This window comes from Engraulis encrasicolus, chromosome 4, assembly GCF_034702125.1.
Source record: "Engraulis encrasicolus isolate BLACKSEA-1 chromosome 4, IST_EnEncr_1.0, whole genome shotgun sequence".
NCBI lineage: Eukaryota > Metazoa > Chordata > Actinopteri > Clupeiformes > Engraulidae > Engraulis > Engraulis encrasicolus.
In genome coordinates, this window is record NC_085860.1 from 34,048,177 (window position 1) to 34,072,657 (window position 24,481).

General features: G+C 44.4%; 1 protein-coding gene across 1 annotated transcript in view; it reads right to left on the reverse strand.

The window, feature by feature from the left end:
• LOC134447678 (receptor-type tyrosine-protein phosphatase beta-like) overlaps window positions 1-23,733 on the reverse strand; it is a 35,125-nt gene extending 11,392 nt beyond the window's left edge. Inside the window, exons 1-17 of the mRNA XM_063197265.1 lie at window positions 23,559-23,733; window positions 22,798-23,202; window positions 20,397-21,865; window positions 18,063-18,336; window positions 14,893-15,171; window positions 13,161-13,421; window positions 12,495-12,755; window positions 9,324-9,596; window positions 8,422-8,691; window positions 7,764-8,024; window positions 7,010-7,276; window positions 5,564-5,827; window positions 5,098-5,198; window positions 4,703-4,865; window positions 4,017-4,280; window positions 3,152-3,418; window positions 2,344-2,613 (exon numbers count right to left, since the gene is read on the reverse strand). Of these exons, the coding sequence (XP_063053335.1) occupies window positions 2,344-2,613; window positions 3,152-3,418; window positions 4,017-4,280; window positions 4,703-4,865; window positions 5,098-5,198; window positions 5,564-5,827; window positions 7,010-7,276; window positions 7,764-8,024; window positions 8,422-8,691; window positions 9,324-9,596; window positions 12,495-12,755; window positions 13,161-13,421; window positions 14,893-15,171; window positions 18,063-18,336; window positions 20,397-21,865; window positions 22,798-23,202; window positions 23,559-23,610 (5,401 nt within the window). The 5' untranslated portion in view covers window positions 23,611-23,733. The remainder of the gene's footprint in view (window positions 1-2,343; window positions 2,614-3,151; window positions 3,419-4,016; window positions 4,281-4,702; window positions 4,866-5,097; window positions 5,199-5,563; window positions 5,828-7,009; window positions 7,277-7,763; window positions 8,025-8,421; window positions 8,692-9,323; window positions 9,597-12,494; window positions 12,756-13,160; window positions 13,422-14,892; window positions 15,172-18,062; window positions 18,337-20,396; window positions 21,866-22,797; window positions 23,203-23,558) is intronic.
• Between the last annotated feature and the right edge of the window lie 748 nt (window positions 23,734-24,481).

A 24,481-nucleotide genomic window follows, 5' to 3' on the forward strand; every position in this document is an offset into this window, starting at 1 on the left:
TAGACCTTTTTTAGACCATCATGGGCAAAATTTTAGACCTTCGCGGAGTATTAAAAAATGAAATAAAGCCAGATTGTGGTCAATTGACACACGCGCGCGCACACACACACACAGACCGACAGGGGGGGACAAAGGGGATAGTTGACCCAGGCCCTGAGAAAGAGGGCCCCCAGAATTGGGACCCAATTGTATTGTATTGATTGAGAGGGGGGCCCTTTCAGATGATTTAGTCCCGGGCCCGGTAAAAGCCGTCAGTGGCCCTGCACACACACACACACACACACACACACACACACACACACACACACACACACACACACACACACACACACACACACACACACACACACACACACACACACACACACACACACACACCTGTGCACCTGAATGAATGCAATAGTGCATATTATAAGCATAAAGAGATCTGATCATAAATGACCAGTGAGAAGGTGCAATGTTCGCTTTCACAATTTCAAGTGATCAAAGCCAGCAATTGTGAACAGCCTGTCTTTACATCGCACTGACTAAGGTATTTAAATGTGAATAAGAATGCCATATGTGCAAGCCTATATCAAGAGGACCTAACCAAGATAGAAGAAAAGAACATGAGCTAACACCACTACAGTACTGCCATAAAATGACGTTTATTTGTTTCATCTATTGGAGGTGTCCAAGAGAACGTCTTATGGCAGTTAATACTAATAACAAAATAGTTCGACATTTTGACCAACTCAGCCCTTGCCACTCAATCCAAAGATGCATGCCTTATTCGTTTTAGGGGGGTTGTACCAGAGGTCTCACGCAAGCGAGAGTGTAACCTGAATGACAGCTCAAGAGAGCGCGACGCGAGAAAGATTCTGCCACGGCGCGAGAGCGCAGCTGGCTATGGTATTCAAAATCTAGCGCTCGTTTGATCTATATTTATTTTCAAGCAGCATAACGTGAAGCTAAATGGTGATCAATTCAGAAGCAGCAGACAAAGAAAACGCAAAACGGTGTCATAACAACTAAATTATCCATCGACAGAGCATATATCTTATCCATTGCATAATATGTTTCATGTGCTTTGACTCCTGAGGTCTTTCAAACATTGACGGACCTAGAGTTAATGAGAAGTGCATTTGACAGCACAAACGAAAAGTTTGTGCGTGGACATGACCGTAACAGCTCAAATGCCCACCAGTTTGCAAATTGCTACCACATAACCAGTACAAAATACCAAGGCATCAAACAGAATAGGCCTACAACAAAGGCACTTCCATGGGAATTCGACTGTTAACTCGCTCATAATTAATTTAAGTTCAGATTAGTCACACACACACACCGTCGCTACTCTCTTTCGCTCGCACAGACACAATCAAGCTTCGCCAACTTTGAGGCTAACAACTACGCTAGACTGCTAAACCACGGCCAACACCTGACTATTCCATCACCACCGCCGCAAGGACTAAAAATCACTTCTTACCTGCAACGATTCACACTGGTGCTGACATATTCCCTTGGCTTGCACTGTCACATTTGTCTTCTGTTTTAAATCGACACCTTTCCTTCCAAATAGAAATCCGTTCTTTTTCAATGAGGTGGTGACTGACTTCCCTCATTAGTTAACTTCTTCCAGGTGTTTAAGCCAGTCAAGAAGCCTAGTTATCTAATGTATGGCCACCGCAACGCCAATGTCGTTTTTACAACGTCTAGATATAAACAATGTCTAGATATAACACTACTAACGTGGGCTAGTAGTCAGAATAGAGAATCTTTGGTCAGACTGCGCGGTGGAAGGGGAGGAGGAGCTACAGTACATTTCCGTATCACATCTGTAGTTTTATTATTGTACGTTGCAAACAGCAACATGTCATGTAGAACTACACAGACCATAACTGCCACAATACCAGAAAAAAGCGGCGTGTAAAAGGACGTAAAATCAAAGCAAAACAGAAAAATAAACATTAATCCTTTGTCGATATTTTGCATTGAAACGTAGGTCTTAAATTACTCAAACTCAATTTTAGACTAAAGTGCAAAAAATCCCTATATTTTAGACTTTTTTAGGCCTAAAATGGATAATGTGTAATTTTAGACTTTTTTAGACTTTTTTAGACCCCGCGGACACCCTGTATTAGGTTTTGATCAGTGGCTATACTGCCTTACAGCACATTATACACATGATGTACAAATTTAAAGGATGTAAAAGCCCTTCATTGTGCCTCTTGTGAACTTCCAATAACCAATTCTCTGCCTCCAACTAATATAGCTAGAATAGAGCTGCAGTACTTTGAGCAGCTTAGGTTATATTGCTACACACTGAAGACACGAAGCAGGCAAAAAAAAACGAGCGCGTACACGTGCGTCCCACCGCCGTCTCGGCCTTGCTGAGGACGCCTCCGCTGAGGGTGTGCACGAGGACGCGGTACTTCTTGCCCGGGGTGAGGTGGGTGAAGCGGTGCTCGGTGGCGGAGGCCCCCTCCGTGCTGTTGGTGACCAGCACACCCCTCTCGTCCAGCAGCTGCAGGCTGTAGCTGTCATACACCCCCCTGCCTGCCTGCCACCACACCTGCAGACTGCCCGTACTGTGCTTGTTGTCCACCTGCAGAGCCGACACAGAGGAAGGGACTGGGGGGTGGGGGGGAGAGAGAGAGAGAAAGAGAAGAGGGGACAGGATGAAGGATTGAAAGAAACAGCTAAGTTGTCCAATCATCTGGATTCCCTCATTCTAGGATTCCGTACTCAGTTATGTAACTGAATTATGTAACACACAACTTTTTCTGTCTTGCCCTTGGATACAGAGACTGCCCAGCACAACCCCCTCAACTAAAAAACACAATGATACAAGAACCCAACCCTCACACACACAGTATACATTCATAGTAAAAAAAAATCTGTGTTCATTCGACTCTATTCAATATATGGTAAGTTACCATTTAATTAGTATACTCTTTGAGTGTTGAATTAACATTGTGAAGCCATGTATGCCCTAAAACAGTGTTAAATTTCACCCTCTACGTATTAATTCAACACTCAAAGAGTTGACACTAAATCAATTGGGACTATTCTCTGCATTGAATTAATACTGACATTTCTTACCCTGTTCTTACATTTTAACCCTTTAAACTAAGTAACTATCAAGCTGGACTCTAGTTAAGCCACTCACTGGTGCGTCCGGAGGCGGTGCTGTTGTTGAGCAGGGACCCGCTGATGGTCTGCACAGTGATGGAGTACTTCTGTCCCTCCTGAAGGTCTTGGAAGCTGAGCTGGTTGACGTGCTTGGGTAGGGCCCTGACGTCCGGCTGCTGCCTGCCGGGGCCCCAGAGGGACACGTTGTAGCTGTCCACGTCCCCCTGTCCTGGTGTCCAGTTGATCTTCAGACTGGTGCTCTGGCCCTCATTGCTGATGTGGATGCTCTTCACTTTGCTGGGCACTGGTGAGGGACAGGATTATTGGGAGTACCCAGAGAGGTAACCAACCGCTAGCCGACATTCTTAATACACACAGTAATGTAACCAAACTGAAATGAATGAAGATGGCAACTCAAACATAGGCCATTCTGTGGCACAGCACCACACAATACTGTCGTACCAAACAAGAAGGCAGCTTCCGGGTAAACTGAGAAAAAAGGCTGCAAAGTTTCCTTCCTGGCCAGACAACTGTGTTGTAGGCAAAGTGGTGGTGACACTTCCTTGTAATACTTTTTAGGATGGAAATGTATGCATTGCACACACAAAAAAACGAAGGGAAAAAACCCCAACAACATTCATATGTCTTTTATCTTCAAGGCAAAGGAGGTATTATAAAGCCCATTTCCAACCTCAACTCAATTTTGAAAGGATACGCAGCTACTGCGTTTGTTTGGTACGGAAGAATAGACACAGAACTCCATAAATTGATCCACAGCCACCTATGCATGTCAATGGGAGTACATGCATAATCCTTACACTGGCTCAATGTTTTTTTAGCCTGTAGCACCACACAACGTCTATGGGAAACACTGACATGGTACACATGGCGGTGCACCTTACCTGTTCTGCCTTCGATGAACTTGGCCTTCTGGTTGGGCCCGCTGAAGGTGGACACCACGATCTTGTAGAGGCGTCCGGGCGTGAGGGAAGTGAGCTGGCACTCGGCCGTGGTGCTGCTGAGGGTGAGGGGGGGGAACACCTTGATGTCGTTGAAGAGCAGCTGCACCTCGTAGTGATCCACGTCACCAGGGGCTGGTGACCATGTCACACGAAGCTCCTCGGTCCCCTGGCCGGCTAGAGTCAGGGACTGCACCACAGCAGGGACTACAGGAAGCCAGGAGGGAAGAGAGGTGTGTGTGTGTGAAATCAGAGCTATATGGAAAACAAAGTTCTTAATTTCATAGTTCACAATTTGCAGTATCAATTAAAAACTAAGAGAGTCAAACGCAGCACTCCAAGTTCCTACCCTATAAGCAGGGTGCGATTTGTAGGGGGGGATGGGGGGGGATTGTCCCCCCTTCTGGTATTGATATAGCCACTTTTTCTACATGATTTTAATCACAGTTCAATGTAATTCCATTGATCTCGATTAAAATCTGAAAAATATCCCTCCTTCTGGTTTTCCGACAAATCGCACCCTGTCTATAAGTGATGAATGAGTACCGTGAAATTGACTGCGTAGAAAAGTACAAAGTACAAAGGTAGAGAATAATAAAAACGAAGATGATGAAAATGGCGGCTCTCACATGTCCTTCCGTCCGTGGCGGCGCTGGAGACGTACTTCCCGCTCCAGGTGCTGACGACAACGGTGTAGAGGCGGCCCGGCTCCAGCCCGGTGAAGACGCACTCGTTCTGGACCTTGGCCACCGTGCGGTTCTGGATCAGGTGGTTGTTGTGCTTGATGCCCACCTGGTAGAAGTAACAGTTCAATGATCCATGCACAGCTTCTAGGTGCTGGGTAAACGCAGGAGTGTTCAATATTTCAAAAGAAATAAGTTTACCGCACACTTGTTTGACTTGTTTGCTCGTTTTATTCAGAGCGAACAATACGTGTCGCCTCTGTGCGTCATAAGGTTCGCTCTGAATAAACTAGCAAAAATCCAAACAAGTTTGCAGTAAACTTATTTCTTTTGATACCCACCTGGTAGAAGTCGAAGTCTCCGTGCGCGTGGCCCCAGTACACGCGCAGGTAGTCGTCCCTGGCTCCATGCATGGCAGAGGGCATCTGGACGCTAGAGGGCTCTATGGGGTTACAACCATCAGCATCGTCAACATTTATTTCTGTTTAGTGAAGTGAGTGGACATGTATGACACAAAAGCACAGATATGTATATCAATTTCATCTTTTTTTACAGGGTAATTGTCACTTCTATCTGATTAGTTTTGAAATGGATTACAAATGTTGCCTTATGATGCCTTATTGTCAAAATGTATTAATAATTAATAATAATAATTGCTATAATAATAAAAGCAGCGCTTCATATAAAGCTGTAAGTCGTATAAAGCTACACTTTGATGGCCGCTTCGCTTTTTGGAGTATCTGCATACAACATAGGTCTGTTCACTTTGTTAAAAGAATCATACAGTAGCATAATCCGAAAACCTACGTGTTCTCTCCTGCACCACGGTGTGGTTCTCATATTTGCCACTGCGGGTGGTGATGGAGATGTTGTAGAGACGCCCCGGCACCAGAGACTTGAAGACGCACTCAGGGCTGGACTTGGAGACGACAGCTGAGTGGATGGTTCTGTCCCTGTCCCTCAAAATGACGAGGTAGCTGTCAACCTCCCCTTGTGACGGAGACCAGGACACGCTCAAGAAGTCAGTTCGGCCATTGTTGCTGACCGTCACCTCCTGGACAGCAGCAGGCACTGAGAGAGAGAGAGAAAGAGAGAGAGAGAGAGAGAGAGAGAGAGAGAGAGAAGAAGAAGTATGTAAGATACACAGATATGTTAAAATTGTTGATATACTGGATTTGTGTGTATATGTTTTTTTCCCTTTTGTTTTTTTCATTACAACTCATCTATGAATAAGACAAATATCAGATATAAATAGAAATATAGCTCCAGCGGAGAAAATGTTATCAAGAATGCATGAGGTCCTCGTACAAACTTTCAACAGATTCCTGCATGGCAACGACTTTTTTAAAAGCACAACATCCTTCCTGAAAGACGAAAAACACAATAGACACAACAGGAAGGCGGGATACGAAAAGGCCTTGGGGTTTAGTTTGTCGTGTACTCCGTTAGCTTCCTGAAAATTCCGGCAGCATTCCAGTGGCAGCATTAGCCCGAACTCCTTTTAACCCCCACGGAGAAAACATGACCATTGTCACCTCCCGCAGTACAAAGGCAGCAGCCATGATGACTGTGTGAATGGCTGCCCTCACGGTCCCTTCCTGTTGCTTTCTCTTTGCTCTACTCTGCACAAGTCTGTGTTTTTTGCGTGAGAAATTTTCCAACACATTCCTGAGGCTCTGCATTTTTCTTCGCACCTTCATTTCCGCACATACTGACAGCGCTAGTAGTGAGTCTTTTGAAAGCTCTCTTTTGAAAAAACACCTGCAAAAGGGTGTGAGAAGGTTATTGTTCATTGAGGTCATGTTCTCCAAAAGAGCATGGTTATAAGCAACCAGACTTAATTTGTATCTAAAATATGAACAACTACAATACTTCTTCCATACATCCAAAAAAAGGGGAACAGATTTTTGGGGGTGATGCGGCAAACCGTGCATGTGCAACCAGGTCCAAGTCCAGCCTGCCTCATATCCCAGCCCTACCTATCTCTATCTCTATCTCTCGCTGCCTCTCATCACTGTCCTATCCTAACACGGCCTGAAAATACCAACATGTACTTTAAGAAATAGGGAAATATCGAAAGTACAACAGAATATATATATTTTTAAAAAACAGAATCAATTTTGCCCATTCTGTGCGAATTATATATTTATCCTTTCATAGGCTTCAAATATAGCAATTAACATCAAATTAGGCAGAGTTGGTGATGCTCTTTGTCAATGACAGCAAGATATTGAATTGAACTGAATTAATTACCTGTGCGTCCCTCTGCTACCGCCTGCCTGGAGGACTTGCCCAGCCTGACGGTGGTGACCACGACCCCGTAGAGGGCCCCGGGCTTCAGGCCCTGGAAGCTGTAGGAGGAGGTGTCGGCCGGCACGCTGTCGTTCTTGATGATGATGCTGTCGTGGATGAGCAGCACACGGTAGGAGTCGATCTCCCCGGCGGCGCGCTGCCAGCTGGTCAGCAGGCTGTCTGTGCTGCCCTCGTTACTCACCTGCAGACTGGTCACCTCCGCAGACACTGGACACAGTCAGGCACATAGACACACACACACACACACACACACAGACAGAAAGACAAAGGGACGGAGTTACAGATCCAAACAGAATGGAAATATGCTGTCTATGGGGGGACATAGATACGCACGCACGCACGCACACACACACGCACACACACACACACACACACACTTACAAATATGGATAAACAATGAATGTAGCTGTAGTGCTGAAAAACCAAAGAGAAATCTGTCAAGTTGTCATACATTGGAAATGTCCACAAACATTTTTTTCAACAAAATGATGGATAAGAATCGCTCAGCTGCATGTTTGCCAATGTTTATATTACGATATATATATATATATTTTTATATTTATAAATGCAATTTCGTTGTGTGCAGTGAACACTTGTGTGCTGTTGAGTGCTGTGTCACAATCACAATGGGAGTTGGAGATTCCCAGGTGGGCTTTCACACGCTTTTCTTTCACTCTCGAAGAGCATGACTCACTGGTTTGTCCAGTCACTGATGCGGTGTTGCTGAGCTCTCCGCTCCTGGTGATGACCGCGATGCTGTATCTGCGTCCCGGGGTCAGCCCAGTGAAGGTGCACTCTGTCTGGGAGGCCTCCAGCGTCCTCCTGCTCACCTCTGCCTCCTGGGACTTCAGCACTACGGTGTAGTTCTCCCACTCGCCAACAGGGGGCCTCCATCGCGCTCCCAGGGACTTCTCATCACTGTGGTGGATGGTCAGCTTCTGAACAGGCCTTGGTGCTGAATGAATGAATGAATGAATGAATGAATGAATGAATGAATGAATGAATGAATGAATGAATGAATGAATGAAACAAATCGGGATTCGTGTACAGTTTGGTTAGTACAAATACTGTCATTAAATTATGTAAAGTCTATGTGTTATCAATGGAAATTTTGTGAACAAAATGATTTTAAACCCTTAAATCAAAATCGCCAGAAGAGCATAAGCAAGTTTTGCTGTGTTGGTAAACAATTTTACTGTTGTACGTATAGTACTGTAAATGCTCATCTTGTAATTTTGTGTATTAAAGCAAAAGCAAAGGCGGAATTGTATTTTGAATCTAATCATCTAATAATACACTCTACTCGACTACTTCTCATGTCCAATCTGATTGGAGGTGCAGGTCGTGTCTACCTAATCTGCCCTGGGTGTAGGCGGTGGAGGCCAGCTGGCCGCTCTCCACCGTGACTGCGGCTCTGTAGAGTCTGCCAGGGACGAGGCTGGGGGGGTTGAACACATACTGCTGTGTGCCCTTCCCCACGGTCCGATTGACCAGCACAGACGAGCCATTCAGCAGCAGCACCGTGTAACGCTGGAACTCCCCATTAGGGGGCGCCCACAGCAGCTTGAGGCTCTTCTGGTCATTCAGCCGCTGCATCCCCAGCTGAGAGGCTTTCCCAGGAACTATTGATGAGGGGGGGCAAGAAGGAACAAGTCTGTATTACTGTGGCATCGAAAGTACTGTATATCAAAATACAGAAGAGCAGTATTATAATTCAAATATCTTCCCCATCAAGGCACCTTTGTTGTGTGGGTGTTATTGTTCTTTCCCTTACTTTTTATGTTACGATACCAGTGTTGAACTGATAACCATACTTGTAAATTATGAAGTTACATAAGTAATTAATACAAGGATGCAAGGATATTTTTTGTCATATACATAGAGACACTTTTGTGTCACATGTCACATATAATGAAATCAATGAATGACCGGTGCAAAACAAGTGTGAAAAGTGTGTGTGTGTGTGTGTGTGTGTGTGTGTGTGTGTGTGTGTGTGTGTGTGTGTGTGTGTGTGTGTGTGTGTGTGTGTGTGTGTGCGTGTGCGTGTGCGTGTGCGTGTGCGTGTGCGTGCTTGTGTTCAGTCAAATCAATTAAGAGGAATTTAATAAGCAAATGGCTTGAGGGAAGAAAGTTACAAAATGACATCGATGTAATTTAAATCCCGGCTTTCAAACTGGCCCTTGAGGCTTTTTTTAAAGGGACAAGATTCCTTTGCTCTGAAACTGATTTAGAAACAGTTAGGCCAGTTGGTTACCTGTTTGGCCTGTGGCTTTGACCTCCTCAGTCATCAGCGTTTCTCCCTGCGTCTTCACTCCAACCTCATAGGTCCTCCCAGGAACCAGCCTCACGAAGGTCCAGCTGGTGCTGTTGAAGGGGACCACGTCAGTGTATTTGGGTTTGAGCGCGCCGGCACTGGACAGGGTGAGCACGTAGTACTTCCCCCTGCCTGGAGCTGGCTCCCAGGAGGCCCTCAGGCTGGCCTGGCTGCCATTGTTCTCCAGCCTCAGGGCCGACACGGTGGCAGGAGCTGGAGGAGAGACAGCGCGTTATAGGGCTGCACAATTAATCGAAAAATAATCAAAATTGTAATAAAATAGTGAAATCGAACTCATGATTTTAATCATGATTTAATCGTGGCAATAGTGACCTACTTTTGAGAGGGTCCTTGAAGCCAGAACATACGGACAGGCTGGTGTTTCTGGCCAGAAATCTGTCCACTTAAGTTTTATGCTATTGCCTTTACATAATTATTACAATTCATTTTATTTTGCTCATCCCGTATGTAATTCATTCTTGGTTATATTTCGTCTTGTTATAATTTTCAAAAAAATCTGCAAAAATCAATAATCGTGATTAATAATCGTGATTATGATTTTGACCAAAATAATCGTGATTATAATTTTTTCCATAATCGTGCAGCCCTAGCAGGTTATGATGAGAGCCATTGTAATGCAGTGAACTACTGCAACCGTTAAGACATTACATTAAATTAAGCTGACACTTTTTTATCCAAAGCGACTCACATTCATTTTAAGGTTACAGTTCCTGGAGCAGTGTGGGGTTAGGTGCCTTGCTCAAGGGCACCTCAGCCATGGAGTGTGGTGGGGGGCAGTAAGGGTGGGATTTGAACCGGCAATCCTCTGATTTAAAGCCCATCTCTTTAACCACTAGGCCACGGCTGCCACTACAAGACACGGTCTCTTTTATATATTTTCTGTTATCACAATGGCAATGACATTGAAGCAGTACTACAGACTGGTGGAATGGTTACAGATGCTCACTTACAGTCGCTTACACTCAATTCATATCACATGTCACTTAATTTTGCTCACTCCATTTTGCAACCACTCACTGTTACAGTCACTCACTCTTATTACTCTCTTTGCATTACACACCACTAATCAATCATTCATACGAAAACAATCTTTGCTTCCTATGCTCCCATTATCCATGGATACAGGTCTACATAGTAACCAAGCTCAGCCATTTGTCACAATTTTGATGAAGAAAACCAAACCACAAAATAGGCATCCAAAGGGAAGATTGTTTTAGTTGAATGTGAACTTTATTTCCATTCCTACATGTTGAGGATTCTGACATTGCCAAAATAAACCTACTGTAGCACAAGAGCCTGTTTGGACTTTTCACTGCTGACATGTCAGATCAGAAGCCAAGCCATAATGGCCTTCATGAGTAGGGCTTGCCATCAGCCAATACATGGGTCTTCCAGGTGTCTAGACAGGACCTCGCTGGCCTGACAACCTTTAACAAACAGCAGTGACTACTCAGGCTTCAGAAACAACTTTTTTTACTTCCTTAAGATTCCAAGAGACTCTGCCCTGCCGTGGCTCAAATGGTAGGGCACTGCACTGCACTGGGATCGGGTTCGATTCTGGCCCAAGGTCATTTCCCAATCTTCCCACATCTCTCTCTCCCACTCGCTTCCTGTCACCATCTCAAAATTGCCTATCTAATAAAGGCATAAAAAAGCCCCAAGGATTTTTTAAAGACTTCAAGAGACTCTGGAAACATGTGAACCAGCTCACGTACGTACGCATGACAAGTATTTCCAGTAAGGAACAGATGACGGGAAAGCTGCTAAGACAGGACAGTGGGTGAACAGGACAGGGGGTGGGTGAGGTGACGCTATCGGAGGTGACGATCTGGGCGGTATAACGATTCTCCCAGCTGCACACTGCCTGCCCGCCTGCCCGCCTGCCTGCTCACTCACTCCCTGCCTGCCTGCTGTGCTTCACGGCTGGGGAAGGGAGGAGGCCTCTGGCTGAAAATATCCCTGGAAAGAGTGATAAAAATGGCAGCTTTCCCTCCGCTAGCTGGAGGGGGGGCCTGCAGCCTGGTTGGTTGGTGGCTGCTGGAGGGTAGGCACTAGGCAGCACTGGAAAGTCAAACAAAAGACTGAAGCAGGTTTTTTTTTTTTTGGCGAGACATGTTCCCTTTGTCCAGCAAGGGGCTTGACACCTGCACCCTGAGAGAGAGAGAGAGAGAGAGAGAGAGAGAGAGAGAGAGAGAGAGAGAGAGAGAGAGAGAGCGAGAGAGAGAGAGATGGGGTGGACTGGGCAAGCGCTGCCAGCTTCCCCTCTGAATGTCACAACACAGGATGCTGGACATTAAAAAGCGAGACAATACACATCAATTCTCCTACTTTGCGCACTTTCATGGCCAGCTTTTGATCAAGGTCAGTGAGAACAAAAGCGCATTGGGAAGAAGGACAATCAAGTGTGTGCTGGGGTCTACAATGTGAACTCTAGCACCGCTTTGATTTTGTGCTCTATGCACTACTTAACAGCAGTCAGTGCTCGGCAATCACCTACATCAAAATGTAAGTGAAAGCCATCAAGTGAAAGCCCAACTGGGAAACTCCAACTCCCATTGTCATTGTGACACAGCACTCCACATCACACTGCACACAACAAAATTACATTTATGCCTCCCCCGTGCTAGTGGCAGCCTCCAATGGTACCCAAAAGGGAGCAGTGTCGTGGGACGGTACCATGCTCAGGTTACCTCATTCATGGAGGAGAATGGGGGAGAGCACTGGTTAATTACTGCCCCCATCAACCTGACAGGTTGAGACTTGAATCGGCTACCTTTGGGTTACAAGTCTGACACCCTAACCGCTTACACATGACTGCCCTAACCTTACCTAACATACTGTAACATAAACCTAACATAGTAGGATCTGTCATCTTGTTGAAGCCTATTGGTACAGAGATGGGATCACCGATGGCCAGCTCACTATTTTGCTGAAAAAAACTCATCATACTACATCATTGCAATATTGCTATGACATTGCAGAGTCTTATGTAGGCCTAACGAATGGACACTTGGTCTATGCTCTATACCATTACCATTAGTATCAGCAAACTTATAACATCAGATCTGCATCAAAGGGTTTTTATCTTACCTGTGTAGACCTCTCTAGACACTGGACTGCTTTTCAACCCCATGGACTCCGCCACCAGCGACACTTTGCACTTTGTACCCGGTGTCACGCCAGTGAAGGTGTGAGAGGTCACCCCGCTGGCCAGAGTGGCATTCTGGGTCATCTTCCCCTGCTCGCTCAGCACCAGCCAGAAGAGGTCTGCCCGACCCGCACCAGGCTGCCAGGACATGCTGATGTTGCCGGGGGTGGAAGACAGCTTCAGGCCAATGATGGCAGATGGGGCTAAGGTAACGACAGAAGACGGAAGTGCAGTGAATCATGGGAACATGTATAAAAGTCAATAAAAGTGCTTGATGACATCAGTATCAGCCACCCAGCACGACTTCATTCATTACTATATTCTGTGTAATAGGTTCAGGTGAAAAATACATAATCTGGCTCTATTATGATCTACCCTTTGTAAACATGAAGACGATTATAAGATATAGATAATGCACCAATGTGATAGGTGACTTTTGAACAATATTTATAAATATAAACATGTATAAACATTAATGATGCTTACTTGCATCCTATTTTGTCTGAGAATATTGTGAAGAGTTGCTTAGTTCAGAAACAAACATGAAGCTTCCATACTGCCCCTACTCAGAATAAAAGCCCTAACAAAACTTTCAATTTCTCCTTTACCTGTGACAGCTGCTTTGGAGATTGGAGCGCTCGGTATCCCAGCCGACACAGCCACCACTGCTACTTTACACAGTGTTCCTGGAGTCACTCCGGAGAAGGTGTATGTGGTGACCTTGGCACCTACAGTGACATTGTGGAGCAGGCTGTCCTGCTCCGTCAGCAGCACCCAGAAGTGCTCCACCCGACCGGGGCCGGGCAGCCAGGACACGTCCAGGTTCCTGGAGGAGGGAGCCAGCTTCAGGCCTCTGATGGGAGATGGAGCTGGAGGCAGAATACAACAATGACAAATGTATACAATTAGGGCCACTGATGGAAGAGGGTCAGATTTACTGAATGTCAAAAAGGACAGGCTTTATTATCTTATTATATTATCTAATGACTTATTATATGATATTATTATATATCTTATTTTATTATCTAATATTTTAAGGAAGCATACTGTGCATTGCATCTGTTTTGAAGAGCTTTAACAACGAAAAATGTTGTGCTGAAAAACGTCATTGTTTTGTTTTTCCAGTTTATTAACATTTATCAAATCATCTGAGCAATTATTTGTGTGGCTAGTGTGTATTCACAGTTAAACTATGAAAAAAAATACTACTGGTTCACATAAAAAGTCCTATGAGAGTGTGGTGAGGGTGGCGTTCTGACACCACATCCCCTTTGTCTAGCTTCCTTATAGGCAAGTCAGGAGACATTGTCTGCGAGCATGTCTAGAACGGCATCCTGTAACTGACAACGATACAGAATTCCTGAAGAGACTAAACAGACCTTACAGTATGGGGCAGGGAGCCCCCCCCCCCCCCCCAATCTGCTCTTACTAACAGATTTATGTTCATTTTTATAACCTCATGAAAGAAACTTTCCAAAGCCTGCTGATTCAAGTTTGACACACAAACTATACGTGCAGTATATGGGGTGGATACTTTAGAACTCTTTTAGATAACCAAATTACGTTTTAACACGGTAGAGAATTTCACTTTCGAGTCAGTCTGGTGAGCCTGGTGAGACTTTTTTCTGCTTCCCACCTTAGACATTTGAAACCAACATAAATCTAACCAGTAACAGAGCTGGGGGTGAACAGGGCATTTGTCATATTGGTGATGGGCACCCTATTATGTCCTTGGCCGGCTGTATGGGGAATCCTATCATACTGTTTTCAGGCCGTGCAGAAGGGTGCCCGTGCCTGTGCCCACATCAGTTACGTCCGGCAGTAAAGTGCTTACCTTCGAACCATCCGTGTTCATACCGAGCTCTGAACTTTTCTGCATATGACTGTGTGTTACCTGGATGTACCTGCTGACGTCGACATTGTTGTCACCGTTCGCAGAGAAAAAACAAGAATTTGCAAATTTGTGGTTTGCGAACACTAAGATCTGCAGCGTGAACACGCTGGCCGGTTCATGATTAGGTACGGGAACGCTCACGATGGCACGGTTCTCAGCCGGCCTGAACACACTATCAGTGTTTTGCCCTGGGGCCCAGTTTGCAATTATTGAGCCACTGCATGCAGTACTACTGCACAGTACTATATGCATGCTGCATATCATACTGCATATTGTCCTTGCTTGGATTGGTTGTAGCTCTGTCCAGTAGTATACAAATTAATTTGATGAAGACCCACTGACCTCACCTCAAAGAACTTTTAATGTATGGGATATTTGCCAGGCCATGCTCTGTGCATGTGCAACTGTCTGTCATGGCAGGTGACCAGTGTCCCCAGCTTTAGTACCTGTGGCAGCTGTCCTGATGGTGGGAACAGATCCTCTGTCCCCTGTGAGAGATCGCAGGCGGAGGGTGTAAGCGGTGCCAGGGGTGAGGGCGGAGAAGCCTGATTGGGTGGCCGCGGTGCCCATCACCCTGGTGGCGGAGACTCGGCGGCCGGTGTCCACCTCCTCCAGAGACAGCTCGTACCAGTCCACCGTGCCACGCGGGTGGGACCAGCGCACACGCAGCCCAGACGTGGCATCTCTGTCGGGCTCCAGCACCACGTCTGAGGGGGGCTCTGGGTCTACGGGGGAGAGTGATGAAGTGATCACATTAGCCTTTAGAGTTCACTCACTTAGCTCATCAGATCAACCGATTACAACGTGTGGAGGTGTGAGAAACAAAGCAGAGCAATACCATTTCTAAAGCAAAAGGCGCAAAGGTGTAGAGTAGAGTAGAGTAGAATAGAGTAGAGTAGAGTAGAGTATCATTTATTGATCCTCAAGTAGCGTACATACATAAATACAGAAGAAACACAAAGACATCAAACACACAACATTGCACATACAGTATCTCCACCATACATATATTCACAGGTCAGATCTCTCTATAAAAATTCAGATAGATGCGGAGGTTGCTGTGAGCTGACCACTATATTGCAAGCCTGTTGCACTTGTGTAAAACTTGGAAAGTGATGGTAAACGGCTGCAATGTTACACAACCACAACAACGGTGGTTTAGAGAATATCCTGGGGATGGCCTGCCTGGGTTTCCTGTCTTTGTGCCGCGGCGTGGGGCTGGCCAAGGCTGAGATCGCCACAGCTGATAGGATTGTTCGGCCACCGCTGAGAATGGAGAGTGCATGTGTCGGGAGATGCAAGTGTTTGTGGGAGAGAGTGTGTATCCATGAATGTGTGTGTGTGTGTGTGTGTGTGTGTGTGTGTGTGTGTGTGTGTGTGTGTGTGTGTGTGTGTGTGTGTGTGTGTGTGTGTGTGTGTGTGTGTGTGTGTGTGTGTGTGTGTGCATCTCATCCCAGTAAGGGAGTCTTTCAGGAAGTAGACAGCTATCCCTGACCCCTGGAAGAAACTGAGACAGAGGGTAAGACTGGGATCCCCCTCAGCCCTTGGCTAGAACACTGAAGGCATCTACTCCCTGTTCTATTAAGGATCTGTCCCAGGCCAGGGGTTATAGAGGCACGGATCTTGGATTGCCAACCCTTTAGATCAAGGGGTGTCAAGCATAAGTAAATCTCTAGCCCCATTATTACAAAGATTCTGCAGGTGTCTGAGATTTTAGGGTTTCAATACTTTAATTTGTCTTTTTTTTTCTTGCCATTGCAGCCAATGCTCCTGAATTTACCCGCTGTCATCTACAGTGCCTTGACATGATCAACACAATACAATTCTGATATGAAGCAGAAAATGCATCATTTTGCAATAACGTTACTGGCCCGGCCCACATGAGATCAAATGTGGCCCCTGAACCAAAATGAGCTTGACACCCCTGCCTTAGATCCTAACTATCAATACTCTGACACACTTTGACATTCTCTGGGAGTCTCCTGTGATGTTTGATCCTCACACCTCCACATGCAATGCCCACTACATTACCATCTTTTTTTTAAAAATCAACTTTTGTCCCACTGCTGTCACAAAAATCTTTCCAGTGTCTTGGATACAGCTTCCAGACAAGTGGGATCTAACTTTACCTGCTCCCTACTAGGCTCCTACTAACCTTCTGTATTCCCCTCCGCCCAAGAGCACGGAGAGAGCAACAGCCAACACCTAACAATGTAATCATCAAAAGCAGTAGCAAGATTTTTTTTTTAAATGTAATTCTGCATTTGTGTTTGACTGAATCATCTGAGATGCCTAATGTTTCCATATATACGTATGGAACTTTTCAAACATGCTTTGACAAACCTATCCATTGTATGGATACAGATATTGTTGCTCGAGACAATGTATATTCAGTAAGTGTCCCAAAGTTTCTAACAAGAGACATCCCCAAGGGAGTGTGCAGGGACTGCGCTGGGGCCTCTCTGGGTAGATCTGAAGGTGTACTAACTGGTGAGAGAGAATAGACGTGTCCTGCCGCCAGGCCCAGACATTTCACGCTCACTCTCTTATCTAATCTATTTGGCTCACAAAACAAAACATTGCATCCGTTGGAACTAGGTAACAATGAGAGGAGAGGGAAACGAGCAAGAGAGAGAGGAGAGGGGCAGGGAGATCTTTCTGGAAACAAACACTTCAGATTAGATGCCCAGCCAGCATTGTTGCTGACTTCTGCTCCAGCAAGGCTGGAAGACCATCACAGGCTTCCAAGGTTCCTTCCCAGGCACCTTTCTCCCTCTCTCTCTCTCTCTCTCTCTCTCTCTCTCTCTCTCTCTCTCTCTCTCTCCCTTTTCCTCTCCACAAGGACTGGACAGTGTGTTCTTTCTAAAACAATAGCACAGACAAATACTTATGTTTGGCTATCTATGAACAATGCTCTGGGATTTAATAGCTACTTAATGCAATGCACTTGTCAGTGGTTGTAGTTCACCCGTACAGTGTACCAATTTGTCATACTTGCAAACCAGCAAGATGCACTGAAATCATTGTAATATATTTTATTGCAGGAACATGGTTGTGTTAACTTCAACTCCAGAAATAAATTAATCTACTTCTTATAAGCACAAATCCATTGTGGAGAACTCACTTTGGGGAAAGAAATATTTCATCTACAACCTCAAGATAATGACATTATAGTCTACATTGTGTAAATGTGAATTGATACGGGAATGTATACGTATTGGGTGAAAAACACCTTCCATTTTGCTTCCAGCATAAACCAGTGCCTTTCTTACTGCATAAGTCCGCATACAATATATTCACTTCACAGAATGTGTGTGTAAGATTTTGATATCAGAAAACCCACTGCAGTATGGCAGGTAGCATTAATTTCAACCAATAGCCTATATCTACTCAGCAAAAGGTGTAAGCTTTGTGAACCACAACAATGAGTAGAACAGAACTATTTCAGTTAGGCTATTTATTGTATTTAGTCCAAGTATCCAAGGATGAATATTGCTAAATTGATTATCCTAATCAATTCTTCTAATGTTTGAAAACTTAGTAGCCCTAAAATCAAAATAACCCTTAAGTTATTAACAGCAGTTATTACACTGTTAGTACGTGTCATCTGGCTTACCTGTTTGCACTGACACATTTTGTCGCTCTCCATCAGTTTTCGAGATGATTCCCAAGTCAAAAGAGGTGCCTGGAGTCAAATCCTCAATAAGACACTGGAAGGATTCACTGTCGCCCAATACTGAACGACACTCCGCTTCGGGGGACACACTACTATAAGCTATAGTAAAATTACAGCCTTCTCGGATGGTGGTGAACTTCACTTCGATTCTGTCAGTGGTGGAATGGACCTCTGTGTCATTTATCCAACATCTGACTGCCTCCGTCGTTTCCAGCTGCAAGCGAAAATAAAAGAAAACAATATTACAATTCGTTCTGGAAATCGAAACAATGTATCCATGATGCACAAATATTGGCGCTAACCTTTACGTGACTCCACCATAAAATGATTACGCCTAAAACGTTCCATGCCAACATGATGGTGTTTTAATCGCGTCCGCACCATAGCCCACGTGATGTTTAGCAGTATAAATTCTGGTTACATTTTTTTGTTATTTATTCTAAATAAAATTTTAGACGTAACAGTTTTCTGCGTAATTCCGAATAAATGATGATTGCGCATCGGAGATGAGACTGCAGCCTTGCATCCCCTGGTTCCCACATCGTCATTCAGCTCGTCCTCCACTTTCAGCACAGCCCCACTTTCACACTTCCTGAGCCAATGACACAGTCCTGACTCGGATCCAACAATTTCAATTGCGATATAAAACGTCTTTAATTATGATACAATTAGATTAATTCCTCAGAAAAAAAACATCCTTGGAGCGCGCAAAAAACATCCGTTCCCAGGGATTTGAGGCTGTTTTCTTTTCTAAAGACGCAATGACTTTGTCAAGGGTAATGGCAAAAAAGATAAATCCATGTTTCCTAAAAGATTCATGGTCCCCAAACTTTCACTTGACTCTGTGACACCAGCACCTTGAGCAATCGCTCTCCTCTCGGTCACCCCACCCTTCTTTCCTTCCTGATGCGAACTTTCTCTGATACACAGTATCTTGGCCTTGGCTCCGAGCCAGATGTTCAGAGCCCCCTTCATAATTTACAAAGTAAACTTCGTCAACAGCCAAAGCACTGCATATGATTGATGAGATTTTTCATTCTAATCATTTCCCATTTTATGTTTGTGTGTAATTCATCAAAGGCCCTTTTATGCTGTTAGGTCTGCTGCAAAATGGCAGAAGGTAATCTGAATTACCAGAGGGCATTATGCACTCTACGGGGAATGACCCATCAAGCAATTTAATGAGCAAACTCATGCAATATTACTAGTAGGCCTTCTGCTGCTTTTTTAGTATTTAACATATGGTATTTAAAAGCTTGGAAATTGAACTGAAATATCTTTTATATAATATATTACATAAATATATCAATATCAATATTGTTGTTGTTGTTGTTGTTGCTATTATTATTATTATTATTTTAGGTCAATATAATTATGATGATGGCTATGATGATTAAGCCAGACATTATAATTTAAAAAATCTGAAGGACATTATTTTATTTTATTTATTTATTTTCTAATGTCTTTTCCTACTCTTTTTGTCTAAAATAATCATTGTCTAGAAGTGCAAAAGGGTGCAATCTGAGATGGGTGACTTTTGTGGTGAGGAATTCCCAAACTCTGTCAGTATAACTCTGTAAATCAATTCGCGTTTTCTCTCTAGTTAAATACTGATGTCTGCTGCTTTTGACAATTCTTCAAATGGCACCTTTAAAACCACAGTGCACAACTTTTGGGTTGAGGCGCCCCCTATGGGCCAGGGTAAAATGTTCACTGTTGGTTCACTGGCTGAGACTGCCACAAACCAACTTGCGAGCAAGTTTTTACCCCTACACAAACAGACAGAGGCGGACGAAAGTGTGTCCTTATACTCCCTGGAATGAGGAATAAATAATAATCTATCAATTGACAAATACGATTCTTTAACCTTGAAAAAAGTTGCAAAGTGTCGCTTTAAATCAAGCAAATGTGCTCTACGTCAAACACTTGAAACATTTGAATCACCACCAAACACCTGCAAACACCAAACACCTGCAAACATGTATGTTACTTAGTTTTACTATATATATATATATATATATATATATATATATATATATATATATATATATATATATATATACATATACATATAAATATACACAGGGTGCGATTTGTTGAAGATATGTTTCAGATTTTAAGCATTACCAATGGAGTTACATACAGCCACATTTAAAATCATGTAGATATATATATATATATATAATATAAGTATAAGTATAAGTAAGTAACATACATGTTTGCAGGTGTTTGGTGTTCTGACTTTATACGTATAAATACATCTGACACACTCACCTGTTGTGTGGTGGCTGTGGTTGTGGGGTAAGTTGTGGTCATCAGGGTGGTTGGAGCAGCAGTGGTTGTAGTGGTGGGAGGCAGTGTGGTGGATCTGGCTTGAGTCGTAGCAGGAGTAGTTATTAACTTTGTGGTAGTTTGTTGTGTAGTTGTGGTGGGGATGTTGGTGGTGGTGGGGATGGTGGTGGTGGTGGTTGTTGAGGTGGTTATCTCAGGGCTGGTGGCAGGGGCGGTAGTTATCAGAACTGTGCTCGGGGTTGTTGGCTTAACAGTGGTGGTGGTGGTGGCAGTGGATTCAGCAGCGATGGAGGTTGTCTGAGCAAACGTGGTTGACCTGAGGCCAGTGGTGCTCACCGGCACCTCAGTAACCTCCACAGGGATGTGGGTGGCTCTGGACGCCGCTGGGCTGTGATGGGCACTGCTCCCTACACCTGGGCCAGTGGTCGAAGGTCCAGATGGGGAAGTTGCTGCCCTAGAGGATGCTGCTGTTCCCATGGCTGTGGTGCCTCGGCTTCTCCCTGGGGGCACTCGACTGGTGGTGAGAGGAGGTTTGGGTGTTGTGGTCGACTCGTCTGATGTGGTGATGTGGAGTCTTGTGGTGGTGGTGCCAGGTCCAGTGGCAGCAGCAGAGGAGGAAGAGGAGGATGAGGGTGCCAATGTCTCCTCCTCAGCCTGTGTAGTACCACCACCACCACCACCACCACCACCAGCATGCAGCCCGCCGTCATGTGTCATCATGGCAGTTAGATCCTTACCAGTCACTAGGTCTGTGGAATCGGCAGGGGCCATCCCTGACGTGGTGTGACTGTGGGGCGCAGGGTTCGAGTCAAGGTCTGTGAGGGGCCTGTGTGGCACAGCGTTAGAAACGAGGTCTGTTGGGGTTGGGGACACAATCTTGGTGCTGTCAGGGGGCAAATCTGTGGTGGGAAGCCGTGCTGCTGTCTTGTGGGCACTGACTGATCCCACAGACATTTCATCAACGGCTCCGGGCTGCGTTTGAGGGGCAAAGGTCTCGGCGGATGAAGCCGTTTCATCCCGAAACCCACGCTGCGGCACAGTGGCAGGGCTAGTGGGTGAGTCAGACTCACCGGTCCACAGATCTACTGCATGGGAAGTTTCAGTGAGAGAGGGGTCAGATCCTGTGACCACCGTGGTGATGTCACTTCTGTTCAGAGCGTTGGGGGTTACTGGTATCGTCGACACAGGCCTCAGATCAGTGGTCAAGGCCCTCCTGGTCCGAGGCTTCACAGTGTCACTACTAGGATGCGTCACCGCCCTGTTCCGAACAGTGACCGGGGCTCTCAGGGTGATCTGCTGTGTGACTGAGTGTGTCCACAGCACTTGGTTGGTGTCTGTGATGAGTTTAGGGTGGAGTGATGTTTGTGTTTCAGTGGCTTCTTGTGATGTACTGGTATAAGTGGTGGATTTGTGTGTTGATGAGAATGTGGATGTTGAGACTGTGGTGGAACCTGTCAAGGCATAAAAAGGGTCTAAATGTGTTTACTAATCCAAACACAATGTGAAACCATGTTAAGAAGGCTACTGGTACATTTGGCATGTAATGTATCATTGCATTTCCTATGGACAGTCCTGTAGACTTAATAACATTTACTATGACTAACTGTTTCATCACTGTCATGTAAATATTTAAGTTAGAGGGTAACTTTGATTGAACAAAAGAAGTCAGTGAACAGGGGGGCAGACTTTCCAAATGAATGTTGCTGATATTATTATTGTGGTGGTTGTTGCTGTTGTTGTTGTTGTTATTATTATTGTTATTATTATTTTGTTATTAAAATACCCATGGCTACATAATTAAACCAAATGCCACATTTTCTGGTAGCCTAATAGATTTAGTGCTACTTAGCTGAACATGTGAACAATCTACGTTTGTAGTCACAGCCAGCTTAAATTAAAACATGCTATCGACTGAATTGGGCATCCGTTATGTGGTGATACCAGATTTTTGTGGCAATGAAAAGGCATACCACATCTGTGCCATAGACCTATCATTCGCCAAGATGTGTACCTACAAAAATATAGCTGCTAGGCCTCAGGCTTTCAATTGTTTACAGTAATAGTCGTGCTCATGTCATAGTAGGCCTAGGCCAATGATGGAGCACTTACAGGAAAGACTGCTGCTTACGACATTCCTGTGACGGCTGACAGAGGCCTTGAACACAATGTGCAAGGAAACCGTGCACCAGGAATGTCATCCTCTGCTTTCCTACGCAGAGATTTTAAGAGTTTCTGTTTCCCCATAGTCATTAATGATGTGTAGGACTATGTTATGAGTTAAATTGCGTTATTTATTTATATATAATTTTCTATAAATAATTGTAGTTAAATTGTCTTCTGTAGCCTAAACTACTGATGACACCCCCATTGTATGTGAACTCACCTTTAATTTGGCAAATGGGTGCCATCTTCTGTTTGTCCCCATTATCGATGTGTGAAGCAGTCCAGTTGGAAAAAATAGGGTTCTTTTGAATGATAACTCTTATGCCTTGCGTCTTCAGATACAATGGCTTGTCTGCTAATCCAAAGATACCCCATTCGTCGTAGCATTTCCATGAAGGTGACCCGCTACAGTTTTTGAGACTGACAAGACGAGTTCCAAGTTGCCCGCCTCTTCTGTCTGCCGAGAGACACTTGGATGATTGTTGGTGATAAAGCTTCATGTTGTCCGTCCATGTCCATTGCTGGGCTGGATTGGTGCTGTCACATGTGCCAAGGTAAACTATTTCGCTTTTGTGTAACCTGGATATGCAGAGTCCTTTCGTTGTATGTGCAATAATGAAACTCACTGGGTAGGGAAACCAACACAAAGGCGTTTATTAATTAGGCCTAACTATAACATATGTTTATGACATATGAGGAATTTAACTTTCTTGGACTGTAACTTTTAAAAAACGACACGCGGAAAGCATACCACAACAGACTCTCCAAAACATGTAGGCTACCCAAATCCGTTTAACTACTGCCATGTTCTAAAATGTTTTCTGATTGTTCTAAACTGTCTCGAAAATAACTATTTTATATTTTACTGACTTTACAGACCTTACAGTTGCCCGTTATAAAATAACATATAATTAACAATTATTAAAATGTAGCAGTGGACACAAGACAACACAGGGCAAGTTAACGAATGTTATAACTCACGTGTGCCAGAAAAACGCAGGATTATCAGTAATGCATAAAGCAGAGTATCCATTTTGGTTGTAACTGACTCTGGAGCTACACTGGTTCAGATGAGCAAGGTTGAGGCGACAAAAGGAAATGCGCCTTCATAGGAGGAAAAAGTCAGAGAACAGTGCTTCCTCCCATTCTGTTGTTTTGCGGCTTCGCAGTGAAGCCCCCGGTAAAGCTGCTGCATCTGACTGGGCTCGCTCCCCTCTCGGAAATTCCAGGGGCCATCGCAGATGTTCGAGTGGCAAGTGAATAAATAGATGCATTGTGGTGTGTTTATCATCAGCGGTGCATTGTTATTACATGATTATAACCTGGTGCATCAAGTTCAGGACATGCTTGCCTTCTTCTTTCCTGTTCTCAAAACACCTTTCACTGTTCACACCAGAACAGTTAAAATTAAAAGAAATGATGAAAGCACACAAGTAATGAGGATATTAATGTATTTAATATACTCAGTAATTTACTACAAATGCTTCACAGTGAAGTGCAATTCATATGTGCACACATAAAACAGACAAAACAGATATAAAAAAAGAAGAAAATCCACGAAATGGTGTTTAGTATACAGTATTAGAACCACTAATGACACATGTGTAGTCTAAAACAACAAACAAATTGTTCATCGACGTGAAATAGTAGCCCATTTAAACCAAAAAACTCATAATTTTCACAATACAGCAAATACAATAAGCAAAACAGGCTTCAAATTTAGCCCGCATGAAGAGCCAAACAAGTATGGGGCCAAAAAAATATTTTTTGAAATGTTGAGAGGCTATATAGTGAGATCTGTGTTGCCTACATTATACCTGTCCGAGGCATTTTCAGTGGTCATATCCAGTCTACAGTGACAAATCAGCAGTGATGCAAATGTCCTCTGGCCATAAACATCACAT